The 22458-nt window shown below is 46.9% G+C and overlaps 1 protein-coding gene and 1 long non-coding RNA gene across 4 annotated transcripts in view; both read left to right on the top strand.

The window, feature by feature from the left end:
* The window catches only part of LOC134341630 (uncharacterized), a 364862-nt gene that overhangs the window by 40283 nt on the left and 302121 nt on the right, over window positions 1-22458 (top strand). The window lies entirely within an intron of this gene.
* LOC134341589 (zinc finger protein 585A-like) lies at window positions 5180-6990 on the top strand. The gene has a single exon (XM_063039446.1). It carries the CDS (start codon window positions 5344-5346, stop codon window positions 6631-6633), a length of 1290 nt encoding a protein of 429 aa, XP_062895516.1. The 5' UTR covers window positions 5180-5343; the 3' UTR covers window positions 6634-6990.

Genomic DNA, 22458 nt, shown 5'->3' with positions numbered 1-22458 from the left:
CCAAATTAAAAGTTGAAAGGTAACTGGTGCAGGGAACCTTGGTATTCAAGAGATATTGAGGCCCCAGATATCTTGTGCCTCTGAATGCCTCAGACTGTTGGGTGCTACCAAGCCTCATTAATGACTGCAAATCATAATTCAATGCCCTGAGCATATCTGATTTTTTTGTAGTTGTCTTCTGTTAGTTTTAAAAACTTTACAATAGTTGTGTTCTATTATTTGCCATCTCTTTGGCTTTTATGTTGGCTTTGGCTTCTCGTTTCAGCCATGGTTGTGTCCTCCTGCCTTTCCAATGCTTCCACTTCTTTGAAATGTATCTATCACTCACCTCCTGAAATTCTCCCAGAATCTCCAGAAATTGCTGCTCCATCATTAATCCTACCAGTCTCTCCTTCCAATCAAGTTTGGCCGGCTCCTCTGTCATAGGAACATGGAGAAGTTCTGTTAAACAGGTCATTCAGCCCATCGAGACAATGCCTAAAATATTTAAACTCTCTGATGCAACGTCCCACACTGGGACCACAGCCCTCCATACCCCCACCATCCAGGTACCCATCCAAATTCAGCTGGCATGAGCCACTTGTGCTGGCATCTCATTCCACACTCTCACAACCATTTCAGTGAAGAGTTTTTCCACATGTTCCTCTTAAATTTTCACCTTCCCCATTTACCCATGACCTCTGGTTGTCATCGCACCCAACCTCAGTGGAAAAAGCCTGCTTGCATTTACCCTGTCTAAACCCTCATAATTGTGTATACTTCCTACAGTTTCTATCTTTAACTTTTATTCTGACAAGCACATATCCAAATTTTTTCAAAATTTTGCTTTGAAGGCCTCCCATTTACCATAAAACAGCCTGTCCCAGTCCACAGTTGCCAGATCCGACTGTCATAATTCCAGGTGTTGATCCGTGCCCTGAACACATTCGCCTTTCCTACGATGCTCCTGGTATTGAAATATACAGGGTTCAGCATATTCACTGCACCATGCTCAACTTTTTCATTTCTGGGTCTGAGATCTGAACAACATCTGTCTCCACAACCCCTCCACTCTCTGCTCTGTTATTCAGGCTCCCATTCCACCTTCAAATTTAATTTAACACCCCGCCACATCCCACCTCCCACCACTATCACTCCTTTGGCTTTCATCTCCCAGATCAATGAAAAGCAGGTGCATACCAGGTACAGACAGATAGGAACAAATGAGGTTCTTATGAAGTACAAGAAATTCAAGTGAACACTTATGAAAGAAATAAAAGAAGGCATGAGGTTGCCCCAGCAGACAAGGTGAAGGAGAATCTTCATGGATTCTGCAGATATGCTAAAGCAAAAAGATTGCAAGGGAAATAATTAATCTTCAGCAAGATCAAAATGATAATCCATATGAGGAGACAAAATAGATGTGGGAGATATTTTTTGCATCCGTATTTACACAGGAGATGGTCACAGGGTTTATGGAAGTGAGGCAAAGCAGCATCAACTTCATGGACCCTGTACAGATTACAGAGGTGGAGGTGTTTGCTGTCTTATGGCAAATTAGCGTCGATAAATCCCCAGGGCTTGACAAGTTGTTCCCTGGGAACCTGCAGAAGACAGGTGCAGAAATTGTCGAGGCCCAAGCACAGATATATAATTCACTCTTCGTGACAGGTGACGGACTGGAGGATTGGAGGACAGCCAATGTTGTTCTGCTGTTCAAGAAAATTTCTAAAAATATATGAGGAAATCTTATGTTGGTGAGCTTGACATCAGTAGGGGGAAAGTTATTGCAACACATGTGCAGGAACCAGATGTATTAGTATTTGGATAGATGTGGACTGATTAAGTATAGGCAGCATGGCTTTGTGCATGGCAGGTCACGTCTAGCCAGTCTTACAGATTTTCTCGAGGAAGTTATAAGGAAAGTGGATGAAGGCAAGGCAGTGGATGTAGTCTACATGGACTTTTGCAAAGCACTTGACAAGGTCTCATATGGGTGGTTGGTCAAGAAGGTTCAGTCACTCAGCACTTAAGATTAGACATTAAATTGGATGACGCACTGAAGCCAGAGTGTGGCAGCAGATGTTTGTCTCTCTGACTGCAACCTGTGACTGGTGGTGTGCCATAGAGATCAGTGCTGGGTCTGTTATTGTTTGTCATCTATATCAGTAATCTGCAGTGAGGAAGGTTTTCAAAGCTTGCAGAGGGATTTGGACCAGCTGGAAAAATGGGCTGAAAAATGGCAGATGGAGTTTAATACAGACAAGTGTGAGGTATTGCATTTTGGAAGGACAAACGAAGGTAGAACATACAAGGTAAATGATAAGGCACTAAGGAGTGCAGTGGAACAGAGTGATCTGTGAATACAGATACAAAATTCCCTAAAAGTGTCATCACAGGTAGATAGGGTCATAAAGAGAGCTTTTGGTACATCGGCCTTTATTAATCAAAGTATTGAGTATAAGAGTTGGAATGTTATGATGAGGTTGTATAAGGCATTGATGAGGCTGAATTTGGAGTATTGTGTACAGTTTTGGTCACCAAATTACAGAAAGAAAATTAATAAGGTTCAAAGAGTGCAGAGTAGGTTTACAAGGATTTTGCCGGGACTTGAGAAACTGAGTTACATGGAAAGGTTGAATAGGTTAGGACTTTATTCCCTGAAGCGTAGAAGGATGAGGGGAGATATGATAGAGGTATGTACAATTATAGAAACATAGAAACATAGAAAATAGGTGCAGGAGTAGGCCATTCGGCCCTTCGAGCCTGCACCGCCATTTATTATGATCATGGCTGATCATCCAACTCAGAACCCTGCCCCAGCCTTCCCTCCATACCCACTGACCCCCGTAGCCACAAGGGCCATATCTAACTCCCTCTTAAATATAGCCAATGAACTGGCCTCAATTGTTTCCTGTGGCAGAGAATTCCACAGATTCACCACTCTCTGTGTGAAGAAGTTTTTCCTAATCTCGGTCCTAAAAGGCTTCCCCTCTATCCTCAAACTGTGACCCCTCGTTCTGGACTTCCCCAACATCGGGAACAATCTTCCTGCATCTAGCCTGTCCAATCCCTTTAGGATCTTATACGTTTCAATCAGATCCCCCCTCAATCTTCTAAATTCCAACGAGTACAAGCCCAGTTCATCCAGTCTTTCTTCATATGAAAGTCCTGCCATCCCAGGGATCAATCTGGTGAACCTTCTTTGTACTCTCTTTGTACTTTCTTTGTTTATGATGGATATAGATAGAGTGAATGCGATCAGGCATTTTCCACTGAGGCTAGGGGAGAAAAAAATAACATGGGTTATAGATGATGGGGGGAAGTTTAAAGGGAACATTTGGGGGGCTTCTTCACACAGAGAGTGGTGGGAGTATGGAATGAGCTGCCAGATGAGGTGGTAAATGCGGGTTCTTTTTTAACATTTAAGAATAAATTGGACAGATACATGGATGAGAGGTGTATGGAGGGATATGGTCCAGGTGCAGGGCAGTGGGACTAGGCAGAAAATGGTTTGGCACAGCCAAGAAGGGTCAAAAGGCCTGTTTCTGTGCTCTAATGTTCTATGATAACATGGTTAGCTGGAGCAGCAAATTTGTGGATGAAACCGAGACTCGGGGTTTAAGAGACTGTGCGAGGACTATCATGGCTTGCAGTGCAAACTGGAGCAGCTGGAAAAATGGCCTGAGAATTGGAAAATAGAATTTAATGCAGACAAATGTGATGTGTTAAACTTTGGTAGGACCTACAAATGTAGATCTTTCTCAGTGGCTGGTAGGGCATAGAGGAGTGTTGTTGAAGAAAGGGATCTGGGAATACAGGTGTATATTTTATTGGAAGTGGTGTCACAGTTAGATAGGGACAGAAGGAAAGATTTTGGCACATCGGCCTTCATAAATTGAAGTACTGAGTACAGGAGATGGATGTTATGTTGACTTTGTACAAGACATTGGTGAGGCCTAATTTGGAGTATTGTGTGCAGTTTTGGTGACCTACTTACAGGAAAGATGTTAAAGAGGTTGAAAGAGTTCAGAGAAAATTTGCAAGGACTTTGCCAGGTCTGGTGGACTTAGGTTATGAGGAGAGATTGAACAGGCCAGGGCTTTATTCCTTGGAATGTAGAAGATTAAGGGGAGGTTTGATGGAGGTGTACCAAAATTATGAGGGTTATAGATAGGGTAAATGTAAGCTGGGATTGGGTGGGACTACAACCAGAGGCCATGGGTTAAGGGTGAAAGGTGAAATGTTAAGGGGAACATGAGGGGAAACTTCCTCACACAGAGGGTCATCCAGGTGTGGAATGAGCATCCAGCACAACTGGTGTATGTGAGCTCAATTTCAACATTTATGAAGTTTGTATAGGTACCGGGATTGTTGGGGTATGGGAGTGGAAAGTTTAAATAGTTCAACTCCAACTATATGGGCCAAAGGGCCTGTTTCTGTGTTGTACTTTTCTATGACTGTGACAAGAACCTTCAGTAATACTAATATTCACTCAAATTCCTTTTAACAGCTGTGCAGACCAACCATACATCTGAGTAGGAGATATTTACATGGCATTAAAACTGTGGCACTTTCAGTTAACAGTACATAAAGAAAATCCGAGCTGCACATTAGCAAAGGCTATTTGTGTGAGAGTGCTTCAGTTACTGTGAGGCCAGGCAATGCCGCTCAGGCAGAACGGGGAATAACACCAGTGGAGAGAGTCAAACCGAACCAGGTCACAGATTGGAGTTGGCAGAAATGCCCCATTCTTATAGAGACAGGAAGAGCATCAGAGAATTTGATGGTCATTCCAGTCACCAGCACTGTGACCAGCTAGAAGATGATTTCTCTCTCCAACTTGGGTTGAACCTCACTGTAACAGTGCGATGTCGGATCACACCTTGGCAACTAAAGTGATCTTATCTGAACTGTTATCCTTCACCCATTGATGGATTTTGTAAATCTTTTTTCAGGTTTAAAAAGGACAGGGAATTTGTCTTTGGGAATCTTGAACACGGCACGCCAATTTTGCTGTCTCTGTCTCGATATTTAAGTGGAGCAAGGGATTCACTCGATCATCCTTCCTGCTCAGACTGTGGGGAGGGATTCACTCGATCATCTGAACGACTGACATGCCCGTCATTTTACACAGGGGGGAACCCATTCATCTGCTCAGACAGTGGGAATGGATTCACTCGGTCATCTCAACTGAAGGTACATCAGCAAGTTCACACCGGGACAAGGACATTCACCTCTTCTGTGTGTGGGAAGGGATTCAGTCGGTCTTCCCACCTGTGGACACACTGGTCAGTTCACACTGGGCAGAGGCTGGTCATCTGCTGAATTTGTGGGGAAGGATTCACTCGGTCATCTGACCTAATGGCTCACCAGTCAGTTCACACCGGGGAGTGGCCGTTCTCTTGCTCGGACTGTGGGAAGAGATTCACTTGCTCATCTAAACTGAAGGTACATCAGAGAGTTCACACTGGAGAGAGGCCGTTCACCTGCTCAGTCTGTGGGAAGAGATTCACTCAGTCATCCAACCTACAGAGTCACCAACGAGTTCACACTGGGGAGAAGTCATTCACCTGCAAAGACTGTGGAAAGGGATTCACTAAGTCATCCACCCTATTGGCACACCAGTACGTTCATACTGGGGAGAGGCCATTCACCTGCTCAGAATGTGGGAAAGGATGCACTCAGTCATCTGATCTGCTGGTACACCAGCGAGTTCATACTGGGGAGAGGCCATTCACCTGCTCAGACTGTGGGAAGGGATTCAATCAGTCATCTCACCTACTGACACACCAGTCAGTTCACACTGGGGAGAGGCCATTCACCTGCTCAGAATGTGGGAAAGGATGCACTCAGTCATCTGATCTGCTTGTACACCAGCGAGTTCATACTGGGGAGAGGCCATTCACCTGCTCAGACTGTGGGAAAATATTCAGTCATTCATCCAACCTAATGGCGCACCAGCGAGTTCACACTGGGGAGAGGCTGTTTACCTGCTCATTCTGTGGGAAGAGATTCACTCGGTCATCTAACCTAATGGTGCACCAGCGAGTTCACACTGGAGACAGGCCGTTCACCTGCTCAGAGTGTGGAAAGGGATTCACTCGGGCATCTCACCTACTGACACACCAGTCAGTTCACACTAGGGAGAGGCCGTTCACCTGCTCGGTCTGTGGAAAGGGATTCACTCGGGCATCTCACCTACTGACACATCAGCGAGTTCACACTGGGGAGAGGCCGATCACCTGCTCAGACTGTGGGCAGGGATTCACTCGGGCATCTCACCTACTGAGACACCAGTCAGTTCACACTGGGGAGAGGCCATTCACCTGCTCAGAATGTGGCAAGGGATTCACTCGGTCATCTAATCTGCTGGCACACCAGCGAGTTCACACTGGGGAGAGGCTGTTTACCTGCTCAGTCTGTGGGAAGAGATTCACTCGGTCATCCAACCTAATGGTGCACCAGCGAGTTCATACTGGAGACAGGCCATTCACCTGCTCAGACTGTGGGAAGGCATTCACACATTCATCCAACCTACAGAGACACCAGCATGTTCACAGTGGGGAGAGGCCATTCACCTGCTCAGACTGTGGGAAGGGATTCACTCGGGCATCTCACCTACTGAGACACCAGTCAGTTCACACTGGGTAGAGGCCAGTCACCTGCTCAGACTTTGGGAAGAGATTCTCTCAGTCACCTCAACTGTATGTGCATCATTCAGTTCATACTGGGGAGAGGCCGGTCAAGTGCTGTGAATGTGGGAAGAGATTCACTTAGTAATCTAACCTTGTGACATATTACCGGGTTCACACTTGGGAGAAAGTTTCAATAAGCTGTATGCTGGACATTTGTCTATCACTGTTGCTGATGCAATTTCGAGAGTGACTGTCGGTGCTGAACTCTGCAATTATTGCTGCTGCTCACCACACCCAGTTCTGCACCCTGGTCACTGGGCATGGGAGGAGTTTATTCTGCTGCATATTCACCTTTAATGGGACTGGAGTTTAATATTCTGTGTAGTGTTCTCAGTAATATTAGTTGGACTGTTAAGTGTTAATTGCTAATTACAAAATGGCTTCTCTGAAGTGTTATACTAAAAGGGCTTCCCGTACTGTTTACTGCTGAGTAAGGGGTTCTCTGTAACAGCATGTTTGGGTTATAATTAGTGATAATGGGAATTGTATTCATTTGCCAGCCAATGGAAGTCATGCTGTGCTATCTTGCATGTGTGTGCTGAGCTGAGGATCGGGGGCTTTTTCAGGTGGCAAGTGGAGAGGACGGATGTGTGGGGAGCGGACAGCGGTTCCAGGGCAGCAGATACCAGACCCTGGGGGTTTGGATTGTGGCTGGAGTCTTGGAAGGACATTGTGAATGGAATTGGAGGCGTGAGCTCCAACGTATTAAAATATTAGGTGCACAAGACTGATAAGTTACTTATGTGGCACCTTTTCTTTTAGTTGTTTCTACTAACCCATCATTACGAATTGCTATAAAGTATGTTCTGGTGGGATGAAAGACGTTACATTCTGGGGGCTCGTCCAGGATTTGAATTCTGTCAGATACAGAGTAAGTTACCGGGTTTAAATTAGGGGAGATGGACTCGGATAAGATTGAACGTTGGTGTGAGATCGATGATGTCCCAGTTAATCATGCCTGCTTACTAAGGGGGTGGACATACGTACTCCGGACGATGTGCTAATACGATGTTTGACTATGGTCAGAGCTATCGGTAAGGTTGAGATTGTAAGCAGAAATATTGGTAAAATGTGGGACTCAGCCTTTCTGCTGGTACAGACGGGTGCTGACGTCAAGGAATTGGGACTGCAGCCGTGTATCAGTGACATAGGTGAGGCGGGTCTATGGGGCGTGCACACTGTCATGGAGGAAGTGTTTGAAGGGACACCAATAGCGTTGCCCGCGGCTTGGGGTGCAGATTTTAGAGAGCGGGTCAGTCGTTTTTGAAGGATGAAAGAAGGGAGTGGTCAAATTTTGAGAATGTAATTGATTCTCATTCCCCACGGAAGGGGGAAGGCTCTGAGTTGGCTTCAGCCATTATCTCCCTGGTGAACAGGGCGGTGGGTCCGCGTCAGAAGTTAAGAATTTTCTCAGGGATGACTCCCATTCCCGAAGGGAAAGATGATGATGAAACCTGGGCAGAACATACCTCTCAGCTGCTGGGTGAGTGGCAGTGTTCTGAGGAGGAGAAGCAGCAAAGAGTGGGAGAAAGTTTGAGAAGGGTGGCAGCTGAGGTGGTAAAAGGCGTGGAAGTTAACCAGCCCTTGGCTTCCTGGAAGGAGTATCTGGAAGCATTCGTCGTCTGAACCCTCAGTGCCTAGGTGGCACATGGGGCCTCCACAAGCGTCTAGAAGCATTAGAGGAGGCTTTTGGGCTAACTGGGGGCAGGGTGGAGCTTTAAGGGGGAATTCAGAATTTGTGTCAGGAGAAAGGGGAAAAGCTTTCTGAGTATCTTTTCCGGCTGGAGCGAAGGCTAAATTGCTTGAGGCGCCGGGGATCATTTCAGGGAATGAGGTGGATCGGATAAGGATCGACCAGGTAGCCAGGGGCACGCAGAGACATGATGCGGTCGCTACGAGCCTCCGGCAGCCCCGTAGAACGCGTCCGTCACCCCCGTCTTTTGTTCGGTTGCTCAGAGAGGTAAGGGAGGAGGAGGACACATTGGAAGTGGAAGAGGGCCTCGTTAGGACGGTGCCGTCCTTGGTAGCAGCTCCTTGTGGTGAAATGACCGGGGCCAGATCCACGCGGGATATAGCAAAAGAGGTCGCGGCAGGCGGAGTCTCTCCGCGTGGGGGGACTGGTGGAAAAGGCCCCTCCCTGAAGGGACGGACAGCACTGAGGCCAGGCAGAGGCTGGGGTCTCGCGAGACGAGGCGTGTGCCATAACTGTGGGGAAGAGGGGAACTTCAGGTGGGAATGTGAACGGCCGGGAGCCCCTTGGAGGGAGAGCCCCCGGGTGTCCCAGCCGGAGAGGAGGGGGGTGTTGGGAAACTTAGAAGAGACTCAGTGAGAGTACGGACTGGAGTCTTCAGGAAAAATATGTTCCCAACAATGTGCCACGGGGCCCTCGAGAGGAAAAGACCCTATCCCAGAAGTATTGGTGGGACCCCGAGAGAGGGGACAGATGCAAAAGCCATACTGGACACGGGGTCGCAGGTCACATTACTGTACCAGTCATTGTACGTTCAGTATCTGGCGCATTTACCCCTGACACCTTTCAGTGCACTGGAAATTTGGGGTATCAGTAATGGTGATTACCCATACAATAGCTATTTGTCCGTGAAACTGGAGTTCCTGGAAGCTGAGGTGGGGGTGTCTGAAGCACATGAGGCCCTGGTACTGGTTTACCCTGACACTGGTGAGACTGGGAGTGTGTCCATTCTGGTGGGGATCAACACCCCTATTGTGCAGAGACTCTTCGGAGCCTGTAAGGAAAAGCCGAGAAAGACATTGGAGGCCCTGTCAGTGCACCCAGTGTTCTGAGCTGCTTTTGAGGAAACGTTGCGTCGCCCGGGGCTGGACACGGCGTGTGAACGAGTCACTGTGTGGTGTGCCCAGTCGAAGCCCAGGGTGGTACGGCCCGGTGAAGTAGCAAGGTGATGGGGATCCCTAGATTCCCGGGAGTGCCTGAGGGTGAAGCACTTTTAGTGCACACCTCGGAAGACCTTGAGGGGGCGTCGAGATTCCCTGCTGGGGTGCCGGTGAGACCCGAGTTGCAGAAGACCTCGGTGATACAGGCACGCAGGCCGGTGGTGATCGCCAGGAACACTACGAAACCGGGAGTCACCTTTAAGCAAGGAATGCCTCTGGCACATTTGTTCCTGGAGACGGTTATGCATAGCGCCACCGTGAGGCCAGTTGGGAAGAGCTGTCGGGAAAACGGCCTAAGGTGACAGCTGAAGCTTTTAACTTTGAGGCATCCCCTGTGCCGGAGGGTTGGAAGCGGAGGCTGGTGGAGAAGATGTTGACGATGACAGATATTTTTTCCATTAACGAATTTAATGTGGGTTGTTCTAGGAGCACTCGCCACACCATATGGGTGACTGAGGATACTCTGTTTAGTGAAAGATCACAGAGACTGGCCCCTGCAGATGTGGAAGACGTGCGGCAGCATTTGTGTAAATTGAAGGAGGCTGGGATCATCACAGAGTCCCGAAGCCCTTATGCGTCTCCTATCGTAGTGGCCTGGAAGAAGAATGGGAAGGTTCGTATGTGTGTGGACTATAGAACACTGAAGAGGTGCACGGACCCTGATCAGTACACAGTTCCCCGGGTCGAAGACGTGCTGGCCTGTCTGAGTGGGGCGAAGTGGTTTGGCGTGTTGGATTTGAGGAGTGGATATTACCAGATCCTGATGAGTAAGACCGATAAGGAGAAGACGGCCTTCATTTGCCCTCTGGGATTTTACCAGTTCGGAAGGATGCCCCATGGCATATCGGTGGCCCTTGCCACTTTCCATAGGGTCATGGAGAAGACAGTGGGGGATATGAGCCTGCTCGAAGTGCTCGTTTATTTGGATGACCTCATAGTATTTGGATCCACCTTGGAAGAACACGAAGTGAGACTAATGAAGGTGCTCAGCCGTCTGAAGCAGGAAGGGTTAAAACTTTCCCTGGACAAGTGTCAGTTCTGCCAGACGTCGGTTGGTTATGTTGGGCACATAGTCTAGCGAATGGAGTAGTTACAGACCCGGCTAAGATAGAAGCCGTGACCATGTGGCCGAGGTCCCAGACCGTGAGGGCTCTGCGCTCGTTCCTGGGGTTCTGTGGGTGCTATTGGAGATTCGTGAAAGGTTACGCCGGGGTGAGTCATCCCTTGAACCAGTTTCTGCGTGGCTACCCTCCCCTGGGACAGAGGGGGGAGGGGAGGAAAGGACAGGAGGATGGAGAATATTTGAACCCATCAGAGCCCTCCGGACAGAGATGGGATGACAAATGTGAAACGGCTTTCCAGTCACTGAAGGAGATGCTGACTCAAGCGCCGGTATTGGCTTTTGCGGACCCCCGATTGCCCGACGTGCTACACACCGATGCCTGCCGTGAGGGCTTGGAGGCCGTTTTGATTCAGGATCAGGGCGCTGGCCTGAGGCCTGTGGCGATTGTCAGCCGGAGTTTGTCGCCATCGGAGAGAAACTATCCCCCTCCCGCAAGTTGGAGTTTCTGGCGTTGAAATGGGCGGTGGTGGATAAGCTGAGTGACTATCTCTACGGGGCCAAGTTTGAGGTGCGGACAGACAACAGCCCACTCACCTACATCCTGACGTCGGCGAAACTGGATGCCACAGGGCCATCGGTGGTTGGCAGCCTTGTCTGTAAATGATTTCAACCTGAAGTACCGCCCCGGGAGCCGGAATATCGATACGGATGCTCTGTCCCGACGGGGGCATGAGGAACTGAGTAGGACGAGGAGAGGGAGAGTCTTCCTGCATCCGGGGTGAAGGCGATGTGCCAGTCTGCTGTCACCGTGCAGGTTGAGGAGAAGGAGAGGCCAGAACGAGAAGTGGATTCATTCGGGGCATCCGATGCTGCCTTGCCCCTAGTTTACTGTGATCTGACTGTTCTGAAGACACGCAGCTGCCGGAGTTAAGCCCTGGGGAAGTGGCTGCCGCTCAGGGAGATCACACAGGCATTTGCCATGTCTGGCACGTCGTGAAAGAGGGGGATGTGACAGGCGGAGAAGGCTAAATACGTTTCAGTGTGTCTGCTACTGAGAGAATGGCGTCGGTTGAGGTTGAAGAACCAGATGTTATACCGGGTAACGTCACCCCGGGACCGACCGCGGTGTTGGCAGTTGGGCCTGCCTGAGAAGTATCGGAAGGTTGTGTTGAAGTCTCTCCATGATGACTCCCGACATTTGGGTGTGGAAAAGACCTATGGATTGCTCAAGGATCGGTTTTATTGGCCCCGAATGAGGTCGGAGGTTGAAGAGTACTGCAAGTCCTTCATTCGTTGCATAAGACGGAAGACGCTGCCTGGGCAGACTGCCCCTTTGTCCCACTAGCAGAGTGTGGGGCCTTTGGACCTGGTGTGTATGGATTTCCTGTCCATAGAACCCGATGCCAACAACACGGCAAATGTCTTGGTCATCACGGACCCCTACACCAGGTATGCTCAAGCTTTCCCTACCAAGGATCAGAGGGCGACTACCATGGCGAAAGTACTATGGGAGAAGTATTTTTTGCATTCTGGTCTTCCTCGGTGGATCCATAGTGACCAGGGACGGGACTTTGGGAGCAAACTCATCTATGAGTTGCTGGGCATGTTGGGGGTTGAGAAATCGAGGACCACATCCTATCATCCGCAGGGCGATCCCCAGCCGGGAAGGTTCAATCGGACGCTACTAGACATGCTCGGGACTCTGGAGATCAGCAAAAAGAATTGTTGGAATCGACATATTAGGCATCTTGTTCACTGTTACAACTGCACACGCAATGAAGCTACTGGTTACCCGCCCTATAATGTCGTGTTTGGGCGCGAGGCGAGGTTGCCCATTGACCTCTGTTTCAGGACTGATGCGGGTGAGGTGTCGCCGAACCCTTACTTGAAGTATGTGTCTGATATGAGGCAAGAACCGAAAACAGCTGGCCGGGGAGGCAGCCGCCCGACAGAATCAGGGAAATAAGAGGAGGTACGACCAGAAAGTAAAGTTCTTTCAATTCCTGCCGGGAGACCGAGTTCTCATCAGGAATCTGGGATTACCGGGAAAACACATACTGGCTGATCGCTGGGCAGCCACGCCCTATGTGGTGGAGAGTTAAATGCCAAACCTGCCGGTTTTCCGGGTGCGGCCCGAGGATGGAAAGGGGCCTGTCTCCATCGGAATCACCTGTTGCCGCTGGGGCAAGATGTGCAGGTAGAGCGGGAGCCTGAAGAGGTGGTTGCACCCCATGCCAGGACTCTGCGTCCCCGCAGGGTGGAGGACGTGCCCACCCCTGGAGAGACGGGCCCAGGCCCAGCCTCTGTGAGGGATACTGATTCGGAAGATGATGACTGGGATGGTTGGTCCATTCTGACGTTCGCTGATGCTCCCGGCACTGAGGAAGAGACTCCCGGCCTTTCCCCCACTGGGTTAGCAGGGGCTAGTGAGGGACAGTCCGTGGTGCCGCAGGGCGCTGAAGGAGTGGATGTAGGGCCTGACACAGAGATAGAGGGTTCCGAGGTGCAGAAGGGCTTGGGGCACCGCTCGGGGGAGGATTTGCCTCGTAGTTTCAAAGGGTCCCCTGTAGTGTCCGAGGCAGAAAGGGTAGGTGAGGGGATGCGTAGGCCTCAGAGGAGTCGGAAACCCCCAGAGAGATTGGCCTACATGATACCCGGGGAACAAGGTCTGATCTCCACTGTGTTGGGGAGTCAGATCACTGCTTTCTGCACGTGGATTGGGCTGTGCGTTCTGCAGGAAGGGATGGCGAATTATCTGAATGTCATGAGGGCATGACTTATTTCTGTGGGGGGAGAATATATGGCTCTCAGTAATACCAGATGGACTGTTAACTGTTAATGGCTTATTACCAAAATGGCTTCTCTGAGGTGTTATATTAAAATGACTTCTCGTACTGTTAACTGCTGAGCAAGGGGATCACCGTAACAGCAATGTTTGGGCTATACAATGTGATAATGGAAACTATATTCATTTGTTAGCCAATGGAAGTCCTGTTCTGTTATCTTGTATATGTGTGCTGAGTTCAGGAGCGCAGGCATTTTCGCGAGGCGAGCGGAGAGGACGGACGTGCGGGGAACGGACAGCGGTTCCAGGGCGGCAGATACTGGACCTCGGGGGTTCGGATGGTGGCTGGAGTCTTGGAAGGACGTTGTGGATGGAATCAGAGGCGTGAGCTCCAACGTATTAATATATTATGTGCACAAGACTGATAAGTTACTTATGTGGCGCCTTTTCTTTTAGTTGTTGCTACACCAAAATTTACTATAAAGTATAATTCTTTACCCGCACTTTGTATATTGTTTCATATTTGTGTCACGGCTGATATTTGCGTGCCTCACACCTTATGCGCGCCAAAGCATTTGGACTGTTTGGCGGGGTTGACGGCTATTCACCCTAGGCAACGGGGGTCAGTTGGAGTAAAAGCTGTTACAATTAAATAGTAAATATAGCCCTGGAAACAGAGTATAGAGATTTTTCTTTTTTTTGATTCACAAATATTGACCGATTGCAAGATGTTTGTGACATTCTAAAAAGATTTGTATAAATACAATCCCAACATTTATTAGTCATCTCTCCATTCCAGCACAGACATCATATATTCCATACAGTAAATGTTCAAAACATCCTCGAATCTACACTGGATCCTGAGGCCACTGCCTCTCTGCTAAGGGGTTATGACTACAGAGTGATACAAATCTTCAAAGCTGCTTGAAGTTCTGGAGGGCTGTTTCCCTGGTGACTGAGGAAGAGGCCCACCAGAACTAAACGAAAAAGGAAGTAACATTCTCAACCTCACATGCTCTGTGTTTCCTTATGATCACAATGAATACTGAACACTCAGCCATTTTGTAATGGTGAAACTAAAATACCAGTTGCTGTTTTAACCCTGCCGATGGGCATCCAGTAAATCTGCTGGTAGTTCCAGCTCTACAGTGCAAAATAAAACACATAGTTGAATACGATCAGTCTGCCTCAAACACCGGTAATCTGTTATTTGCAAAAAGCATTATATTGTTATGATATTCATGTGGTTTCCGTCTTTGCTTAGTTAAGCGATTACAATTTCTATCAAATTTCTATACCTTCGAATAATGTAAAACTAAATTTCTCAATGTAATTAAGTTTGGCCCCAGCTCCTGCATAGAATGGTGGAGGACAAGGTTTTTCGATACAGCTGAATAGATTGTGAGGTTTGGCTCTCAGTTCCTAGACACCACGACTGATGAAAGCATCTTCACCCGTCCACTCTAACGGGGCACCTATATTTGGTAGGTTTCAGTGAGGTTCCCACTCCGAGCGCCCCCATCCCTCCTTTGAGAACAGGCCCAGAATCAGCAAATGTATCACGTAGATAAAGCTTCTTATTCCAAAAATCTTTATTGTAAACTTTGAAAACAACTACTGGGATGAGAACATTTCCACCAATAACAGACTATTTGGTGTCAGGATAAATAAAATGGAAAACCTGTCGTTTCCTTACTGCCCCAATAACTGGTCCAAATAACTTCTGAACATTAGAGTGCTCAACTCTGCAAGGTGCCAAAAGAGTTGGGGGAGATCTTCAATGATTTCTCCGTGTCTACATGTGCTTAGGAGACAGATATAGAGACGATAGAAATGAGGAAATGTTCGGCTAGTCACCGAATGTATACAGTTTACAGAACAGGCGCTTGCTCTCTTGAGGTGAATTTAGATGGATAAATCTCCAGGGCCTGACAACGTGTTTCCTCTGAGCATTTGGGAGGCTAGTGAAACACTCAGTTTAGATTCATTTTCCTACAGTACAGAAACAGGTCTTTCAGCCCATCTGTCTAATTCCCTGCAATGTGTCATGGTCCCTTCTGGCAATCCCCCACCTTGCTATTTACCACAGGAATTGGGCCTCAATCTCCTCATTTAATTTCCAATCATTCCCAGGTTCCACTAACTACACACACCTGCTCCCATCAGAAACTGCAGGATAAAGACCCCGTGATCACAATAAGGAGCTGCCAGTTCGTTGGTCGACTCGTTCCATCCTTCTAAGGACTATCAGTTCTAAGTCCAGCATCGTTCCTGGAATCGCAACGAAAACCAAGACTCCCGCTAAAGACTCTCTTGGACACCAATTCCAAGCTCGCTACGACCGTAACGCCTCCCGACTCGGCCTCAGCACCTGGGCTCGTTTCCACCTCCATGTCCTTGCACCAGAAACAAATGAAATTTTCTTTGAATGAAACTCCCACCTGCTTCCAGATATGCTTTCCGGTCCACGTGGGTCAGCATTCAGTATCTCCTTTTATTATCAAACTTATCCTTGTTAGACGTTGACGTCTGTCTCCAGTCTCTGACGTCACAATGCAAGCCATAGAAAGACGGGACCTCAATCATCGGTCGGCAATGACCCATCCAGCAAGAGAAAGCTCAGGGATTTGACCAATATTAGTTTTATAAGGTAACCGGAATTAAAAGGATAAATCAAACGACAGCTACCATGAACGTACGGGAGTTTTGCATCGAAAATTGCGGTAGCTTCCTATACCAGTAGCAGTGAGGAATATTTCAAAATCCGTGAACCCCCGGTATTGTAAATCACAGGAAATCTTCTCTGCATATTCAGAGCAGAGGTACATTGACAGCGGTCACTGCGGATGGGGACTTACCAGCCTAGATCATGAGTGCTGTTTGGAATTTGTTGTTTTCATTGGATCTACAGTCTGGTGCTGGTCGCTGATTGCAAATCCAAGCGTGGAGTCTTTTCGATTGTAGCACTGATTTTTGCTAATGGAAGATGAATCCAACATATTACAGAGGCCTCTGTACTCCGCACAACAGCTGGTTTTCGTAATGAACACAAACACTGATCTGCCGTTGTTTTTCCACTTGCCCCCTGAATCTGGACTGAGTCGCCACATAAATAAATGTGTTTGTGCAGCAGCTTAAAGACCTCAGCAAAAATCCAACTTTATAAAATATATATTCAGAATCATTCCATTCGCCTCCTGTTCCTGTTATCTGATAATAGAGGAACTGTGAAAAAGTTGTCAGCCACAGGGTGATAAAGCTTCCGGAGAGGGTGAGAAGTAAGATCACAGACCTCCTCCTTCTCTCCATCTCCGGGTCACTGCGGTTCTCCGCCTTGCTCTGACCCCTCAGTCCCTTACGGACGCGACTAGTCACTGAAATGTGTCTGACTGTCAGAGCGTTGAACAGCAGAATCACTGCGAAAGGCAGCAGCAATGAAGTTAGTACCGTGTCAAACCAGTCAGATCCCTTCCACCCCGGATCAGTGAAGTAACTTAGTTTTATAACATTGAACCACGGTACGTTGTTAATGATTTCTCGCGGTTCAAGCCGGAAGTGGAAGGGAATGTTTTTCAAATAGAACAACACGGCAGTTGCTGCCAAAACCGCGGCCGCTGTTTTCCCGGTGCAATACTTTGCTTTCAGTTTATGGCAATAAAGGGAGACAAAGCGATCCAATGTGAAAGTGACAGTGAACCAGACAGAGCAGTCTACGGCGACACGGGTCAAGACAACTCTCGCACTCTCCACAGGAGTAATGTTCAGGACACTCACTGGGAAATAATAAATGCTGATCCGAGACAAAATTACCTCAAAGATAACGACCATCAGATCTGCCGTTGCCATGGCCACCAAATAGCGAGTGGTGCAAGTGGCCAGACCGCACTTCCTCTGTGACAGGATTGTAATCGACAATATACTCACTAGAAAAACAGAAGTGAGAGGCATTATGGATTACAATACATACTTTCAAGAAGCAAAGCCATTGATATATTTAATCAACGAAAACAAACAAAAACTTTGCCCCGGAAGAGTCGATACAGTTTGAGATAAATACCTATATCTCTGGATACCGACAATTCAAGTTCTGGGGAATATGGAGGGAGAAAGCGTGTAACCAAAGCAACTGGACACCTTTTAAAGCAAGAAGACCTTGAGAGGGAAGACAAAGTTGTTCAGAAGAAAACACTTTCATTACATGATTACTATCGCACTGAATACATTTCTGTTTTCATGTGAACTCTGTTAGGTGTCCGTCAAATGAACTGAACAACGTGAACCGTCTCAGTAAAGCCTTCCGATCACTTATCTTTCCTGAGCTGGAGTATGCCAGTGTCGAAAGCGTCAGTGAAGGGGCTGCTTCGACTTTCAGGTTTACGGTACGTTTAATGCAGTGCTTTGATTCCTGTGACTGAAAGTAATATATAAACAGTGATGGTAACAGTGTGATTGAACGAAGTGATATCACCGCACGTGGCTTTGGAAGCTCCTCGCCGATCTCGAAGCCTATCATTTTACAAACCAAACCAAACTCAGAGTAACCTGCACAAAGTCGGCTAACTCACGGAGTTCCGGTGTTCTTTCATTAGCTTACCAGGAGCGCCAATCAAGACAATGCTGATGTAAAATATTTTCTCCATATGGTAATACGCTTCAAGCATTTTTTTTCTCGCAATTCTCTGGTCCGTTTTAGTTGTAGGACAGTCTCTCTGATTGAAGTTGTACGCCAATGCAATTTATATCCTTTATGAACTCCAGTGGGACAATCGTTCACGACTTCTACCATTGCATTCTAAAAATGTGAGCAAACAGATGACGCCATCTCAGTTAAATCCCGACGTGCCAGGTTATGTAAATCTCTGAGATCGAATCAGAAGCCCCAGAACGGTCAATCCTGTCATACCAATCGGTTAAATTGCAGCAAATTAATTGCAGTAAATGGGATACCCTTTCAAATGCCAACATCCCATCGCCATTTCTCATATTATTAGAATGGTATTTCTTCTCCCGATCATTAACAAACTCGTTTTAGCCACCGACATCAGTGCATGAACTATATAGCAATGCTATAGTTGAGTCCAGCATTGTGTGTCTGCTTCTTTGATATCTGGCAGATGCAGCATGCCTTTTTTTATGGCTTGCTACTCCACTGTAAAGTCACTTCCAGGGATGTGTACACCGAAAAAAAACTTAAATCTTCAGAAACAAACAAAAAGAAAATCACTCCCCTTTTCCTCTGATCCGCACTCTGACTTCTTTCTTGTTCTCATCTGTTTATCACCTCCTACTCGGCCCCCTTCTCCTTCCCTTTCTTCTAGGGGTCCATTCCCTTCTCCATTTAGATTCCTCCCTCTGCAGAGCTTTATTCTTGCTCACCAGGCTTCACCTACCAGCTTCTTGCAGAGATCACAGAGGTGGCATTGACACCAATTCATGGAACTCGTGAAAGTGTGCGTCCCAGGAGAATAGAAACCTGCAGACCAAGGCATTGGTAGATCTTAAAACTAACCGTGCAGAACCGCCTTCTATTAAGACCCAGGTATCTCCGAGACATCCGCTTCCGGGTTTCGCTGCCACCAGTGTAACGATATTAGCTTTTTACGCCAAAGCTGGGCGACTGGATGCAGTTACATTTACAAATCCAAAGCTTACTCCAGTGGAATGAGATGTGTAACATCTGAACGTCTTAAGCGATGTTTTGGGTAGTTAATCATTTTACTTATGTTGTGGGTCTTAATCCAGTAATCATTTTAACCGAGCATACTCCAATTCAGCTGGTTGGAGGTAGGAAGGGGGCAACTATCAGGCAAATTCGACAAGTCTGGCTGTAACGTCAGAGTTGAAAGAGTTAGAAGTGCAATAATGCTCGCTGACAATTTAACTTATCATGGTGAACCTTCTGATTGTCCGGTGACTGTAGTATAACAAAGGAAAGGAACATTCCTTCTCATTTAAAATTAAAATAAAATGAGGAATGTACAGTCATGCGAATGAAAAGTTCCTATTGATGTATCTTTACTGACGGATCGTTGTCAATTCACGACGAAGCATGGTTTACAGGATCTGTTATATACGGAGAGGGTAAGAGTGCATACAGAAATTGTTATGAGAAATCTGCCTAAATTAATGTGTACATAAGTGGCAGAACTTGCTTCGAAGGCTTTTATTGTTAACGACCCAGACGAATATCCTGCGGGGACGACATTACGCTCAGATAGTATGTGTGGTTGTAAGAGTTTGGCTGAATAATTTCTACCATGTAAAGCCAGATCTTACGTTTCAGACCAGAGTAAAACCTTACAAGTCAGCACCCCTGTTGCGATATATATTAGAGGAGGCGAAATAAAACTCATTTGGAGTAAACAGTAAAAACAAAAAACTGAATGTTACAGGGAAAAAAAACAACAACAACCCTGGGAGGGAACAGGAAGACGGAGCAAGTTGTGGGGCTGGGAGCAGGGGATGGTAGTGGGTGTAAATGGAATCTACAGATGTGCCACCACAAAACTGGAAACTTTATATGAATAAAGCTTAGTCAAAGGCTTCGACAAGGTACAGCAATAATATCAGAAGTTAGCAAAGGTATGAGATGGGGAAGTCTGAGTAATATGGGAAAATTCGTGAGTACAGATATATAGAGGATTTTAATTAATAATTGTGCATGTGTGTTGCCGGAAGGTGGAAGGAAACTAAGAAATGTTTCAAAAAAAAGGTAATAATAAAGATATAGAAGATTATAAGGCTAGCAGGAAGGAGCTTAAGAATTAAATCAGGAGAACCAGAATGGGTCATGAGAAGACCTTGGCGGGCAAGATTAAGAAAACCTCAAAGCATTCTACAAGTATGTGAAGAGCAAGAGGATATGACATGAGAGAATAGGGCCAATCAAGTGTGACACTGGAGAAGTGTGTATGGAAACGGAGGAGAGAGCAGAGTAATTAATGAATACTTTGCTTCAGTATTCTACGGAAAATAATCTTGGCGATTGTAGGGATGACCTACAGCAGACTGAAAAGCTTGATCGTATAGATATTAAGAAAAACGATATGTTGGAGCATTTGAAAAGCATTAAGTTGGTTAAGTCACCAAGACCGAACAAGATGTACCCTAGGCTACTGTGGGAAGCGAGGGAGGAAGCTTCTGAGCCTATGGCGATGAACTTTGAATCACCAGTGAGGACGGGAGATTTTCCGGAGCATTGGACGGTTGAAGATGTTGTTCCTTTATTCAAGAAAGGGAGTAGCCATAGCTCAGGAAATTACAGACCAGTGAGTCTTTCTTCAGTGGTTGGTAAGTTGATGGAGAAGATCCTGAGAGGCAGGATTTATGAACATTTGGAGAGGCATAATATGATTGGGAATAGTCAACATGGATTTGTCAAAGGCAGGCCGTGGCTTACGAGCCTGATTGATTTTTATTGACGATGTGAATAAATAGATTGATGAAGGTAGAGCATTAAATGTAGTGTATATATATTTCAGCAAGGCGTTTCTTAAGGTACACCATGGAAGGCATATTGAGAAAGTAAGGAGACATGGGAGGCAAGAGGACCTTGCTTTCTGGATTCAGAACTGGTTTTCCCACAAAAGACAAAGTGTAGTTGTAAATGGTTCATATTCAGCATGGAGGTCGGTGACCAGTGGTGTGCCTCAGGGATCTGTTCGTGGACCCCTTCTCTTCTTGATTTTAAAAATGATCTGGAAGAAGAAGTGAAGGGATGGGTGAGTAAATTTGCTGATGACACAATGCTTGAAGTTGTGGATAGTGTGGAAGATCGTCAAGGTTAAAACGGGACATCGATATGAAACAAAACTGGGCTGAAAAGAGGCAGATAGAGTTCAACCCAGATAAGTGTGAGGTGTTTCATTTTGTTATGTCAACCATGATGGCAGAATACAGTATTAATGGTAAGACTTTTGGTACTGTGGATGATCAGACGGATCTTCGGGTCAGGGTCCATAGGACACTCAAAGCTGCTGCTCATGTTGACTCTGTGGTTAAGAAGGCATACCGTGCCTTGGCCTTCATCAGCTGTGGGATTGAGTTCAAGAGCCGAGAGGTAATATTGCAGCTATATAGGGCCTTGGTCGGACCTCAGTTGGAGTACTGTGCTCAGTTCTGGTCACCTCATTACAGGAAGGATGTGAAAATATAGAAACAGTGCCGAGCAGATTTACAAGGATATTGCCAGGATTGGTGAGCATGCGTTATGAGAATAGGTTGAGTGAACTTGGTCTTTTTTCCTTGGAGCCACGGAGTATGAGAGGTGACCTGTGCTATATTCTGCCATTGAGAGACATTGATCGTGTGGGTAGTCAGAGGCTTTTTTTTCCCCCAGCGCGGAAGTGACTAACACAAGAGGGAGCCACAGGTGAGAGCTGAGTGCCAGGTGGGGACCAAAGGTGGACTAACCAACTTAAAAAGGACGCGACATGTTCCTCCACCAGAGATGCTGCCAATCCCTGATATCCCATATATCCCTAATACAAAGTCGGCATGGTTTCCTTAAGGGAAAATCTTGCCTGTCGAACCTGTTGGAATTTGTTGAGGATATTAAACATTCGGTACCTAAAGGTGACGCAGTGAATTTATAGCAGGCAGCGAGTGCCCATCCTCCTAATCTGTCTGAGTCCCTCTGCAGCCTACCGGGTTCCTGAACACTACCCTTCCCTCCACCAATCTCTGTATCATCTACCATCTCAATCATTGAGATAGAACATAAACAGAAACGGTCCCAGCTGCAACCCCTGTGGAACACACACTTGCAGGCAACCAGAAAAGGAGCCTTTTATTCCCACTCGCTGCCTCCTACTTGTCAGTTAATGCTCTAAACAGGCCAGTAACTTTCCTATAATATAACCGGGCCTTAACCTGGTAAGCAGCCTCATGTGTGGCACCTTGTCAAAGGCCTTATGAAAGTCTCAATATCCACGTCCACTGCGTCCCCGTTAGTATGGCATCATTAATATCCTCAAGAAATTCCAACAGGTTCATCAGACAAAATCTTCCCTTTTGGAAACCAT

The sequence above is a fragment of the Mobula hypostoma genome, unplaced genomic scaffold (genome assembly GCF_963921235.1).
Source record: "Mobula hypostoma unplaced genomic scaffold, sMobHyp1.1 scaffold_36, whole genome shotgun sequence".
Lineage (NCBI taxonomy): Eukaryota > Metazoa > Chordata > Chondrichthyes > Myliobatiformes > Myliobatidae > Mobula > Mobula hypostoma.
The sequence above is the reverse complement of the archived record's forward strand: the minus strand, read 5'-3'. Positions and strand labels throughout refer to the sequence as shown.

What these genes read in the sequence shown, in the direction of transcription:
- LOC134341589 (XM_063039446.1), top strand. Translation starts at nt 5,344, where the DNA reads ATGGCTCACCAGTCAGTTCACACCGGGGAGTGGCCGTTCTCTTGCTCG.